The sequence below is a fragment of the Eleginops maclovinus genome, chromosome 5, assembly GCF_036324505.1.
Source record: "Eleginops maclovinus isolate JMC-PN-2008 ecotype Puerto Natales chromosome 5, JC_Emac_rtc_rv5, whole genome shotgun sequence".
NCBI lineage: Eukaryota > Metazoa > Chordata > Actinopteri > Perciformes > Eleginopidae > Eleginops > Eleginops maclovinus.
In genome coordinates this window covers 9,372,297-9,386,905 of record NC_086353.1, presented here as the reverse complement: position 1 = coordinate 9,386,905, position 14,609 = coordinate 9,372,297, and the positions used below count along the sequence as shown (strand labels likewise).

At 40.0% G+C, this 14,609-nt stretch overlaps 1 protein-coding gene across 2 annotated transcripts in view; it reads right to left on the bottom strand.

The window, feature by feature from the left end:
• Nucleotides 1-14,609, bottom strand: part of fbxo41 (F-box protein 41) — a 43,165-nt gene that overhangs the window by 9,331 nt on the left and 19,225 nt on the right. For both annotated transcript variants that reach the window (XM_063882802.1, XM_063882803.1), the window contains exons 4-6: nucleotides 8,691-8,898; nucleotides 4,277-4,350; nucleotides 834-1,219 (exon numbers count right to left, since the gene is read on the bottom strand). In XM_063882802.1, the coding sequence (XP_063738872.1) occupies nucleotides 834-1,219; nucleotides 4,277-4,350; nucleotides 8,691-8,898 (668 nt within the window). The remainder of the gene's footprint in view (nucleotides 1-833; nucleotides 1,220-4,276; nucleotides 4,351-8,690; nucleotides 8,899-14,609) is intronic.

The following is a 14,609-nucleotide window of genomic DNA, read 5'->3' as shown; positions in this document are numbered from 1 at the left end:
CAATGCTGGATATGTTAAATACTTTCTCAGTTTTCCTATTGATGCACCTGCTAATGTACATGGAGACACGGATGTCCCTCGGTAACTTCACAATGAAAAATACCTACTCAATAATACAAACAATACTATGGTCTTAGGACAGATGTGTGTCATTGGGCTATATGAAAACATCTGATTTAATTTGCTTTGAAAAATGTCTCTTTAATTAGAATAAACGTGTCTTTTGATTAGGAGATAGGTAGTAAGCATAGGGTGAAGGAAGGCTCAAAATGCCATTGTAGTTCAATTCCCCACCTCACACTCTGATTGGCCGACCTAGGGAATGCACCAAGCTGTTCTTAGTTCTTAATTAGGAGCAACAGGTGATCTGAATAACCCTCCGATAAACTCAGGGGACATGCAGCTAAAATGAACTCGGGGGGGAAAAAGGGGAAATGACAACAGGTACAGGACTGCCACATTCTAAGATAAAAAAATCCTCCACAAAACATTTGTTGCAGTGTTTGCGAAGGCTCAGAGTTAAAGTCATTTTTCATGAAGTGTTTACATTGTTGTGTCTACACACTGGAGCAGATGCAGAGCCTCTTTCCTCCATGTTTACCATATAAGCTCATGTCCACACTTTGCAGAACAAGCTTTGGTCAGTGACACAGCTCCAGCAGAGTTACAGCGACTGCAACTCAACCTGACCTAGATCTAAATCAGTCCCTGCTTAAATGGGAATCCTTTATAGAGCCTTTATTCTGTGAAATTCTGGCTCCCATGTGTCCGGATGTAAGTTTAGAAATAGAGAGTGTCAGTGTGTACATTTCTAAGAATAACGTGTCTGTTACCTGTGTTAGAGCGATACCCTGCCCGGCCGTGGTGAGGATAGGGAGGGGCCGACTGCTGCACTTCAGCCACAGCTCTCCTGTCTTGTTCCCACATCTCCATTTCAGACTCAGTGGTCCGAGACCCCCCGTCCGACACGTCCCCCTCATCTCCCTCAGTGCTGTTCCTGTAAGGTCGCCGCTGCCAGTTCTGGATCGCCTGTTTACGAAGACCCCAGTTCCTTGACCCGCCACCGCCACATCCCGGGGAGCGATCGTAACCGGCCTCACCAAGCCGGCACTGCATGTAGTACTGTGCCTCGGGGCAGTCCTCCATGGGATGCATCTCCACGCTGTCACTGTCGTAACCTCCAGAGCCCCCGGACACAGACTTGATCCGCCCTGATGCTCTGCGGGAAAATATAAGGAAGTTTACTATAAATAAAAATAGGACACTGATACATACAGATGGGCAAAAGCATTGTCCAATAACACGCAAAGCTGTGTTCTGAATAATCAAAATAAAAAGACTATTAAAATTACTTTCAAACAATGTTTAAAGGCACAGTTTGACATTCAAGAAAATACGTTTATATCCGCCTCATGCAGAGGATTAGAATAGACAAGATCATCTTTTAAATAAGGAGCTATAAATTGTGGTTTAGCTTAGCTTAGCACAAACACTGAAAAATGTTTCCCTTTTTAAAGTACTTTTGCCTTCAGTACACTACAAAGACTATGAAGACTTTTGTTACTAGGGCTGGAGTTAAACATGTTAATCACAAAGCAATATAAAGAGCAAATACCAAATAACTAAAACTGATTAAATGTCAGACTACAATGCAGTTACAGTATGATGCAATATATTAATAAATGGACCAAAATGTAATTTAATAAAAGGCTTGGGCTAGGCTAAATAATGCTAAGCTAAAATGTAGCTTTATATTCAAGTTAAAAAAGATCTTCCAATCAAACTATGCATGACAACAACAGAACCCAAATAGGAAAAAGGTGGGTGTTAGAAGTGGTCTATTAATAATATATAATAATTATTCAGAAAATAAAACAATTATTAACAATTATTATACTGTCATTGTCATCACACCCGCTCTAAACCACTGGATCTGTTCATTTGATGCTTCTGATATTAGGTTTCTGTAAAGACTTCAGTCCCTTCAGCACACTGAGGAATACAATATTATTGGTATTTAATTTGACAGTCGTGGATGCACTTTGAAACCATAATAAACCACAGATATTGATGGTTTGACTGTCTAGGAACAGCTGCATTTTAGAAGTTATAAAGTAGAACGGGTGAAGCCTTAGTACACATGCTATATTACTTAACATAATACCCCAGTAAATACAAGTAGCCTAATGAGCAGTCTGAAAAGTAGGGCATTTATCTTTCTCTTTTCCATTTCTGCAACACTAGTGCTCCTTCCTCCTCCTCTCTACATAATAAGAAAAGTGGGAACTCATACATTCATGATTTTAGGAATAGAAATGAAAGAGAATAACAAATGATACTGCACGTAACTCATAGCAGTCCTTTCAGGGGAAAAGGATTCACAGAAGGGGGGATCCATGTGATGCCACAAATGGGAATTTTAAATGATGTAAAACCCAAAACAAGTGGCATGTTTATGGTTTAAACAATCTAAACTGGGTCAATGACAACACTGTGATTAATTACAGTTTGATGAGCTGGTTTTAAAGCAGTAAAACGATGAAAACCGCTTGAATGTTTTACAACATTTTTTCAATAGCAAGATGTAATGATATGAAATCCCAATAATGAGAAGCTCATGATTAGCAAAAGACTGTCATATTACTGCTTGTGTTGTTCTGTAACGCAAATCAAATCATGTGTTGACTTTGTACTTGAACATTTCATGCATCACATCATTAGAGCTCGTTCAGACAGAGCTTCAATGCTGACTTGAATGGGAGCGCAGGAGTCTGAACATAACTGACTCAGACAATTAAAGATGAAAGTTTATATATATTTAGACGAGATCTGTGCATTTTATAACTGTTAAACTTACTATCATACATTAAAGACGTAATACATGACCTGACATGTGCAATAAATGCATAAATTGAATAAATATCTGGTGAGGTCAACGCAGATAAATCATGAAAACTGTTGCACACTTGAGATTAAGACCTTTATCCAAGATGAAGAGCTAATAATAACGAGCACACAGAAGGTTTAGAGTGTGTACTGTGTGTGTGTGTGTGTGTGTGTGTGTGTGTGTGTGTGTGTGTGTGTGTGTGTGTGTGTGTGTGTGTGTGTGTGTGTGTGTGTCGTGGCAATGGGGGAAGGCCTGATGGGTTCTGTGTGACATCATGAGAGGAAACACGTTCACAAACCAACTGGGGATGACAGTTTGGTTAGTCAGAGTTTTACGATCACGCCATGTGTCTGAGATCTCCAGCAGGGACTCAGAAATACTTTAGTCACACCTCGAGAACAGACATCCAACCTGCACCTCTAATGTACTCAATTAGTAAGTATCAAAATGCTAAGTCAAGTATGTATCACAGTGTCTAATTTCGTACTCCAAATTAGTATCTCAATGTGGAAAACTTAGTGTAAAACAGCATGCAAGTGGAGGAAGAGACAGTTTAACTACAAGCAGCAAATCTGTTGTTTTGTAAGTATTGTAGAACTAAACATTCTTTCAAGTCCTCAGACCAACATGTTCAAGATACAACAAGGATACAAACTTTGGACGAGCTGAGACGATGTTGGCAACTCAAACCAAACTTTATGAAAACTATTTTTGTGTAAATCAACTCAGAGATTAACTTATTAATGTAATACTTATTTTAGCATAAGACTTTAAGAGGAGCCACGCTGTGAACCTGCCTTCTGAGATCACTCAATGGTGTATCTACAGTATGTTACAAAAACCTCATCTCTTATCATGTAAATAGTATAATCTCTGTTGTTTAAAGGTATTTTAAAGCCACACAAGTCAAACAAGTACAAACAATCACAGTTTTTTTTGTTTTTCTGAGGTACCGTGACTGCAAATGCCATGCTTGCAAACCTTTCTACACACAGGGCAGACAAGTTGTTCACCAAAGGCCAGGGGCAGCGAGCACAGTGGATGTTCTTTAAAAGCTCTGCAGCTCCAGGGGTGCTGTTACATTTCCACACAACTGACAGACTGTGTTTCACTGCAGCAGCTCTCGCAAGGTAAGAAGGAGGAGGCGCACCAAACTCAATTGTCAGCCGAGAGCCACAAAATCTCCAGCTGGACCAGAAAACCGGCTTTTCTACCCATGTCTACTTCTAGCAATCCAAACAGAATGATAGACAAACAGGAAGTCCTCCTAAAAGAAAGTGTGTCCTTGTAAGGGTCTACGGTCATCTTATAGCAGTGGTTTGAATGTGTTACATTTCGGAGATGTGAAGTCATGTGTTTATGTAGAATATGCGCAGTGTGCTCACTTACCCCGTGCTCGGAGACGAACGTCGCTCCGACACTTGGTACATGCCTCTTGTGCTTCCAGAGTTGCTTGAATTCCTCTGGAGAGACAAAAACATGCACAAAGGAAAGTGAATTTAGTAAAAGAAACTTAGTATCACAATCAGAAATCCTTTATTAGTCCCACAGCGGGGAAACGTACATTTGTTCCAGCTAGTGCATTGAGACAAAAGTGGCATAGTAGGTTAAAAAAAGTCAGGGTTCTTAGGCATGTTCTCTAACCCTTTACTCAACCAACATGAACATTTCGGATCATTTCGAATAGTATAGTTCATGCCATATAAAGTCTAACACATTTTCTAAAATATAATTAAAACAATACACTAAAACTTGAGGATGAGATAAACACTGTTTCATATTAACTCACACTGAGTTAGCATTGCTAAAATAATGAGTATTACTTCACCCGGGAAATCAAAGAGGAGCCTATGTTTCTGTTATCATGGGGCACTTCCGTAAATGTGACAGCTTAGATGTTTCATTTAAGCGAACAGATTTTAGCAAATACTTTACAACTGAAGAGTGACAGCATCAGACACAAATCAAAGGGATTAATAGAGAAACTATTGTCCAACAGGAGTTATTGACGATCACTCACAAAGGGCAAGTTAGGCAAGAAGAAGCGTATCAAGATTGTTGTGATCATTTTTCTCCTGCGGATGGCAAGAAACAAAAGCTCATAAAATGAACGGAAAAAAGAAAGGGATCATTCTCTGAGGGAGCATTAGTGTAATGAGGAAATAACATATCTATTTTATATCTCTCATCTATTATGATACAAGTTTGGCCCTGTAAGAAAGCTCAGAGGAACCAGGAGTCCTCACAGAAAATGTCAAAGAAATCCAGTGTTGTTATACAGTGACATGATGCTTTACTCACATGAAAATCAATCATGATTTTGTACCATGAGTACTAACAAATGTCATCGAAATCCTGGTATTCCACATCATTATCTTGTCTGCAAAACTAACAATTTTTTCCTGAAGGTGGCAGTACAGGAAGGGATTTTTCGTGGGAGCATTTTCCTAATTTTGAGGCGACAGGAGGTCACACAAATTATTTGAAGTCATCAACTCGGGATTATGAATATCCTCAAATGTCCTGGCAGTCTGGCTCTAATAGTAGTGGTTGTTGTTGTAGTAGTAGTACTCCAGACATTTTGCTCTTGAACAAAATGTTGAAATGACAGATTCACTGACCGTTAAACCCTCATAGTAGCAACAGCATCCTACAACCTCAAATATTTGGTTTTATTTATGAAAGCAGGTGTGTTGTGTTTGATTGTGGGTGTAAAGCCTGACTCGTGCTCTCTCTGTTTGCCTGAGAGCAAAATCCTCCTAGTCACTCGTTCCTACACCATTTAAAGCTGCCTGTGCATTGAAGTGTGTAGAGTGTTTACGTGTGTGTGTGTGTGTGTGTGTGTGTGTGTGTGTGTGTGTGTGTGTGTGTGTGTGTGTGTGTGTGTGTGTGTGTGTGTGTGTGAAGTAATGCCAGGTGGAACTCTGTGTACCAGACTGGGGACGTTGCACAGAGGGAAAATGTGCACAAACCCTGTCACTCTCTCTCTCCCTCTCTCTCTCTCTCTCTTTTTCTTTTCTCTGCTTCTACTCACACAGCTTGTTCTTGGCCTAGTGCCACTGAAAACGGTCCATCGAGAAAACAGGCAAACACTATCTTGTGGCCAAGAAGCCTGCAGTAAAGGCAGAATATGAACAAATCTCCAAGATATGGATGGAACAAAATACATTCAGCAGTGGGTAAAACTCCAAAATGGTGACCCAAGCTTATCTTCTTGGTTAAAAGGCCACAACTTTATGAACACTGACATTGAATTGAATCTTTTTTCACCTTGCACTTTCTGCAAATAAATCTAGCGAGACTCTTTAGGCCAGCAAGGGGCAACTTTGCTGCAAAAAATAAGTGATTTTATAGAAGTCTATGAGGAAATGACCTAATACTCTCTGGATTAACTACTTCAGTAAACCTTTCTCTAATAAGTTTATTGTGTCAATCACTAGTTTTGAGTCTTAATCAATCCAGCATGATGTCCATTTTGTAAACAAAAGTCTAATTTAGAGTTAAATAAATAATAGGTTATGACGAGGCTACCTTGTAAACGACATGGCTACTACAGGGTGTGCTCTGTGTTTTGTCTTACAACCTAACCTTTAATGTTGTGTTTTCAGTTCATGAACGTTGAATGCAACATTTTGGTTGCTTAAAGATGTCTTCTTTAGCATTGGATGTATTTGCTGCATCCTCTTGTGTCAAAACACGAGATGGTTACGGCTTCTTATATCCAATCTATGGAACAAATGCATAAGAACGAACTTCAGTTGAACTAGAGTGAGCAGGAAACAAGACATCCATCTCTTCTCCCTCCGTCAGTCTTAAAATACCGCTGTGGCTTTAAAAACCTGTCTCCAAGGAGATAGGGGCGACCTCGATGATGTCGTGACAGAGAGACAGAGAGTGAGGTGGCGAGGGTGTTGGGTCGGTGGGGTTACATCTCCAGGCCTCCCTCAACAGTGTAGCAAGGTGCCAACCAGTCTGTGACTCCACACTTGTACTTGTCATGTTGATTATTCACAGTCCTACGAGAAACTGGCCGATGTTCAACTCCAGAGAGGAAAATCTAGGCAGCAGCGTTTTGGGTCGATCGCAGGACAAATGACTGAGAAAAAAGTAGATTTTATTTAAAAATGCAGTTTTATGATTTCAGATGTCTCTCAAACGGGTTGATTAGATCATTATAAAGAGGGTTCACAAACAGTAGAGTATTCTCTGCAATGTATGAGTTTATAAGGTTATGTGGACGATATCTCTGCACTCAAGGATAGTGATCTGAGAAGACATTTAATAAGAATCTTTCACATATTAAGCTAAAAGGAAAACAGCCAGATCTGTAGCACATTACATCTGATTCAAATTCACGTTGTAGCCTCAAACACGAGCAAGAGCAAGAACTGGTTTCCATGGCAGCACACAGATTTATGAAATGAAACAGGTCAACCTTTTTTCAAGAGGTGTTGGATAATAATTTTGAATAAGTGACATCTTTAGGAACAGAAAGTGTCTGCTTTTTACATGTGTAATCGCTGCAAATGGAGAGTAGAGAGTCGGCAGAGGCAGAGGGTTGATCTCCAGTTTCCTGAACAGGAGAAGGTCTATTTATGTAAGCGCGCTGGTCAGCAAGTCGTCTGCTGAAGAGCTTCTCTATCAATTTTGATGCTGAATGCAAAGAAGGAATGTATTAAGATTCTAATTTCACTCTGCTACAGCCATAACACCTCATGTTACTTTGATTACAGTGCAAACCGCTGAACCTATGTAAACTCTTGATGGCCAAAGGACTGTGGACATGGCAGTCCAAATATATATATATATGTCTTGTTGGTCTGTGGCTGTTTTCCATAGTTTGGTCCCTTAGTTTTAATTAAGGGAAAACATGTAAAGCTTCATCATACAATTCTATGCTAGACAATGGTGCGTTAACACGTTCGTGCGATCAGCTTCATAAAGAGATGGAGTCCAGATTGTGGGGCCTGCACAGAGCAGTGACCCCAACCCCATTGACACCTTTGCAACAGAAACGTCAAGTCAGATCAAATCAAACAACATCAATGTGCCAATCTCACTGAAGCTCCTCTGACTGAATGGGAGCACATTCCTGTTGCCAGGTCCCATAATATAAAACAAACACCGCGTACAGAGTAAGGGTGTCAACATACAGCACTTTTGGTCGGGCAGCGTGTTCAGACAGTTCATCAGACTTTGTAACTGAGTGTTTTAGACGTCATATTGAAAATGTGATTAACCAGCTGAGAGAAAACTAGATATTTTGACAACATGGAATTTACAGATTTCCATGTTTACAAAAAAATACCTCTGCAAAAGTCAAGTAAATATATTCTAATGATTGACAAGAAGCTAATGAATGACAAAATAGGAGCCAAGTGACCCAAAAGACCTCACACACACGTTCAGAAGACAAACGCACTTTGGTCTTGTATGTGTGTAGATTTGTCTTGGGAGTCTATTATGGGTTCGACCTGTTGTGCATTACAGGGACATAACTCAATATAATCAATACTTAGGCTCTATTCAAAAGGAAGGAACCGCCCCGCAAGAACATATATGAAATAATTCTCAATTAAATTATATTGTGGTATGGAGAAACAAATGTCTGTGTACCAAAATCATTTTTATGTGTCATAAAATATATCTTAAACAACACATTAGATGTTGTATCACTTTCTTTAATATTAATAATACCTTCATAAAAGCAAATGTAAACACAGGAAACAAAATATCTCAAGAAGCATTGTGGGAAATGTAACCTTTTGATGCAACAGAAGATGCACATTAGGATTATCCTCACCTGGCGTCCGTTGCCCTTTGAGTTCTGGAGGCTGCAGCGCCCCAGGCTGCCGTTGGGTGTGGTGCCGCAGCTGCTGATGATCTGCAGCTGTTTTTCGGCGCGGTCCGCTCGGTCCAGCAGCTCCTCGATGAACTGCTGCAGTCGCACCTTGGCATTGGCTTCGCGTGCCGCCGTCTCCTGAAGGAACTGGTCAATCTGGGCGACTTCCCTGAGGGGCAGAGAGGAAACATTAAGGGGACATTCTTTAAATTTGGGGGTATGCTATCTTAATGCATCAGGGGGGAAATTGCAGATCTGTTGAACCTTGCTGGTGGAGAAAGCTTACATGTTGAGCTTACATGGTTCTGCCTGTTTTGCATGGAGACTTTGCACACTGGTTTTGCGAGAGAGAAGCATTATCAATACAAACAAAAAGCGAGGGTGAGAAAGAGAAAAATAGCGGGTGAGAGAGCAGCTGGATATTCAGACGGCCGAAGGCACAGCAGGGCCAAGTTCCTGTCATTTTAGGGGACGGTGTGTAACTGAGATACAGAGGCAAACAAACCAGGAATTCAGACAGTGTTAGGAGTTGTCTGCAGCCAGTGTATACTTCCAGCGTTCCCTGCAGGGATTTTGTTCAGCGTTATCTGAACAAATCTATGTATGACTGATAGATGTTGATAATTTCGGTGGATGGTGGTTTGGTGATGATCAATCCTGAATGTCCAAACATGATTCATCACATCAGAAAATATTGATAACTTTAACACTGATTTATGCATTGATGCAAAAAACCAAAAAAATAAACAACAAATAATTGTAATGGATAGTAATAATACTAATGGAATGGAAAATGTAATTGTTTACCTTGTGACAAAAGGAAAAACATGCAGATACATTTCCCCTGGCTAATGCCACTTGGAGGCAGCAGAAACAAGCTGTGAAAACAACGTTGATATATAATCACCATTCTGATATTTGAGATGCTGGAACAAGCACTTATTTATTAATGTGGCTCCACACACAGACAACTAATCGATATTCCTGACTGTTATAGATTATTTCCTGTATATCTACAAATCATATTTGTTACAGCACTACCGTCCTCGCCACCTGACCCACATCCCCAAGTCCCCTTTTACAGGACATTTTTCATGCCTGTTAATGGAACTGTAAGGGACTTACTGTATTCCCAGAAGCTTTCTTGAGTCTCTGTTTGTGTCCTTTAAACAAACTGAGCCTTTAATGTCCAAGCAATGCAGTCAGGAGAGCTTAACAAGGCCATTCAGACATCCGACCTTGAAAAAAGCCAAAGGAACCATCAAAGGATCAGACCGTCACTGCAGACATCAAATCTGTGTCCCTACAATTTAAATAGCCTTGTTCCCATAAAGTAAGCCAAGCTGCTTATCAGGATGGATACGTCCAACTGATATCAAACATCCATTACCACTGACCATTACCATAAATCCAGAATCCATCCAAAAACAGTAACGGCACTCAGTGATTTTTTTTAAATGAGGGCATTCTGGGATAAAAATAGTTTTCCGTTTGGCGCAGTTAACTTTTCTTATCCTCAGGCAATGATTATAAAACTATGATTCCAAAAGTATTCTTAGGTGTTTGAGTGCAGGGTACAAATAAAAGAAAATATGCTATCAAATCTGTGAGTGAGCAATCAGTGAATCAGTAAAATGAAGTGGCCATTACTTCCCGTTGGCGTGGCTCTTGGTTATTCAGAATGTGAGATAAAATGATTCTTATCTACTTTGGGCTCAATGGGCTCAATGCAATTGGTTGTAAAGTGATTAAAAGAGGCTCTTTACTGTACACTGTCTTCATAGCTGGAGATAACACGTCGCACTGTGAAATCTTACAGAGAAAACGATGAGTGTTTGTATGAAAAACATAAACTGCCCCGGCTTTAAGCTCTTCCAACCACCTCAACCTCTTGAAATGATAAACTCTCCTCTCTGCTTCTGGAAAAGGAAACAGGAATAACATCATCTAGCTAACACATAGGGAAAGCTTGTATTAACAGGGATCTTTCAGGGACAAACTGGAGATACAGACAGGAGGCAGGGTCTGCTGTCAGCAACATGAAGGCACATAATGGGACTTAACTGTTCAGGGGGCTAAAGCTACTTAACCTACCTTTGGCCTACCTTTAAATCCTTGCCAAAAATGTTCTATTCACTATGACTGAACTTCAAAGCAACATTCTTTTGTGTGAGCGCTTTTCAAAATGAGTGGTGAATGTAATCCTATATTGACTGTCCTTTATGCTCCACTATGTTCATCAGCTGGTCACTGACTTTGTCTTTCTGCTGTTTTGTGCTGTGCAGGGAGCTTATAGACCTGAATCACTGAAAACTGCTCCCTACTGTCTGGAAAAAATGCTAATTAGAGAAGTGAGATTACTATACATCTTTACTTGTGCATTTATTTCTCCTTTTTATGGCTTTTGAAATAAGTTTATATTGATCTTTGCTTAAATCTCTGATCATTTCTAATGCCATATGGAAAGCACTTTGAATTTCTTTTGTATATAAAATGTGCTACACAAATAATCTTGCCTAGTCTGAAGGAAGGAAAATGATGAAGGGTGGTTGAACCAGTTGCACTGATCAGAATATCTTGTGCTTTGTGCAAAATAAACTGAATATCATCATTTAAAAAAAGTCTCAGCTGCAGTAAATGCAGAATTCACTCACAAATCGATATCAATATCCAAACTAACTCAGGACTGCAGAGATGAAGAATATTAACATCCCACGCTTTGGCACTTCTTAGTGAACTGCTGAAGTGATGAGGCTTCTGATACCATGATGAAAACAAAAACACACTGAATTTATAAGGAAGACAGATGCTGGGTGTGGAAGCACTCCTATCAAAATGTGATGCATTAGCCGCAGCAGATTGATTCATTAAGACATAACATTTATTTTAATTCAATGATTGTCGCTGTACCTAATGTGGTGTATAATTAAGCAGCCTGAAGCGAAAGTTGCTGCTCTCATTATTCAAGGTAATAAACAGAGAGCAATGACTGAGCATTGTTTTTGGTTCATCCTCCAGTCTCATGACATATGGCTATCTCACAACTGCTAATAAAAGAGCAGCAGGAAGTTTTGAATGTAACTCACATTCTGTTTTGGAATCCAAATTGCAATACATTTGTAATTAGCCTTCATTAATTATTCAACGGTATCAGATTTGATTTTTTATTAAAGACAGATGCTCCAATCCCATGAGGAGGAAAGTGTTGAAGGCAACACAGGAAAGCCTTTCTCCCTCTTTCTCTGTGTGAGTAACAAATGCACGGATGCACCAGACCGCCTGGCAGCTTAACCGCTGAGCTGAAGAAACCTCACTCAGCCTGGAAATCCTTAAGGAGAAGAAGCGAGGGAATCAGGAATTTGATCAAAAGACCAAGAAAGATGTTGGATGCTGGGAAACGGGGGAGAGGATGAAAAAATTATCTTCTCACGGGATCCCCAGAGACATGCAAGGAGAAAGGGGTAGGACCAGAAATGAAGAGGAGAGAAGAAGCAGGAGGTTTGAAGCTGATAGAAACGGATGAAGATGGATACAAAGGCGGTGAAGACGCTGCAGAGGCTGAAGCTACAGACAGCAGACAGAAATCTGCAGTCATGTGGAAGCAGAGAGCGCAGGAGGTTTGACAGAGGGAAGAGAAATGGGAGGTGGCTGCTTCCTGTTGTCAATCCTAATTTCAACAGGCACACTTAGATTTGCACACACAGACACACACACTACTCGATTTCACAGCGTGACTCACACCAACACCTCAGAAAGAAAGCCTCAAGGTGAGAAACACGCCCTCTTGTTTACCCGGACGCTGGGGGAGCGGGAAAAGAAGAACACCATCTTTTCTCGCTGATGAACATACAGGTTGTGTGGCGTGAATCACAGAAAATGACTCGCCGATGGTTCCACGTCCTCATGTTCCAAACTTTTGTCTCCTCTCTATCTTCATTTGCATCTCCTCTCCTAGGTCTATTCCTTTTTTACGAAAATCCTACCCGTTGTTCATACAGTATGTTCAAAATCGACCCAATGGTCTTATCACACTGTATTAAGATCAAGGGTTCAAATAAACACTATTTTGTAAAGTGAAATCTCTCATGTGTTGGATTATTTTAAAACCTCACAGGCATTGTTACATCAAGAACAACGGATATTATTTACTATCTGGAATATATGTGTCTGGTGTGTAAATACAGTAATATAGTGATGATTAAATCTAAAATAAAAGACCTACATTTATTATCTCACAACCCACCACTTCCCCATTATAGCCACCACCTCCAGCAAGTGCAGGAGTTTGATCCATTTACTGCTCCACCACCACCAGCCTGTGCACTCTGGGGGATCTGGTCCTATCTCTTATCTTTGTATCGTTACACACTACGATTGATTTAACATTATATACAAGAGCTTAACTGTAATGCAAACAATGAGCCTCACTAAATCCTAACACAAACACACAGCAGTTGAGATATGATCAATACCTCGGATTTAAAAAAATAAGGTCATAGTTCCACATTTTAGTTTCACCACACATTCCCCTTCAATGCCAACACAACAAACACTGGTTCCCTACTGTTTTTCCCCATGATATTAGAATAAAGGGCTTGTTAGCATGACACCCATTTAAAATGCCCCTTTGAGCTCTTGGAAATAGAATCATTCAGACGTTAAAGCTTGCTTACAAAAATGTAGGCAGTAGGTTTTTTATCAAACGAATGAAAATGGGCTTTGAAAACCTCAATAAATATAACTGCAAATGCTGAGGGAAATAATGAATAGCTAATGTTGCATTTCCTTTACACTTAACAGCCATTACAAATAGTCTAGTATAGCAAAGACGTTCAGCTATAACAGGCGTGATTAATAAGGCATGGATTCTCTTTAAATGTTAATTACAAACACTGGTCAGCAGCCTTTCACAGTTGTCATCATCTCTGGCCATTAATTCAAATATTATTCCTCATTAATATTTAAAAGCAGAGATGATTGACTGAAAGGCCTGCGTGAGGAAGATGAGGCGGTTGCATGAACACCAGCTTTCTCAGCTGCAACAAAGGACAGCTGCTCGTGTTTTGACACCTGAATCAAATAGTGATTTCTTTTCTCTGAGACGGATTCAGTGGGCTACATTGTGTCATCATGTCATAATGTCACACATTTTGTATGCATTGTACGCAAACAAAAGATAAAGGCCGCATGAGGAGATGTGTGGAGAGTTGGCTGCATGAGATGGAGATGTGAAAGAGACGAGGATGAAAGGGTGAGAGAAAAGGGATGATGAAAGAGAAAGAGAGGCTGAAATGCATTCAAAGCCTCTCAGAGACAAAAAAAAAAGCCTGACTGGTTTCCCAAGAAACCACTTATCCACATCTTGGCTCTGATCAATCATGGTAAAGTAAATATTTCAACATGGCTCCAACCAGTCCTATCAAAATGTAACCCCTTACAAATCAAAGATGATCGAATCACCCAGAGATTCCCAACTGACTTTTTTCAGTCCAAAACCAAATATACCGTTTTTGATAATACAAAAATAGATAAATGTAATTGTCTGTCATTTTTGCGAACAATACTTTGAATTGATTATTTTTTAAAATCTGATATTTGTTTTTATTACCAAATCAATCAGTTGCATAGTGACTTTTACCTTAATTGGCCAAATGTGTCTTCCCTTGTGAAGAATTTTTGTAAAGCATTTAAATCTAAAGACAACAGCATCAGTCATTCAGCTCCATGACGGCTCAACGGCCCGAAGAAAAGAGAAAAGAAAATCATGACAGCACTGTCTCAATATCAGCTGTCTACAGAGCCAGACATATACTCAACCCCAGTTCATCCTCCACACATCTCACACTCCTATAGTCAGCTGCTAACAGTGTAACATGCACT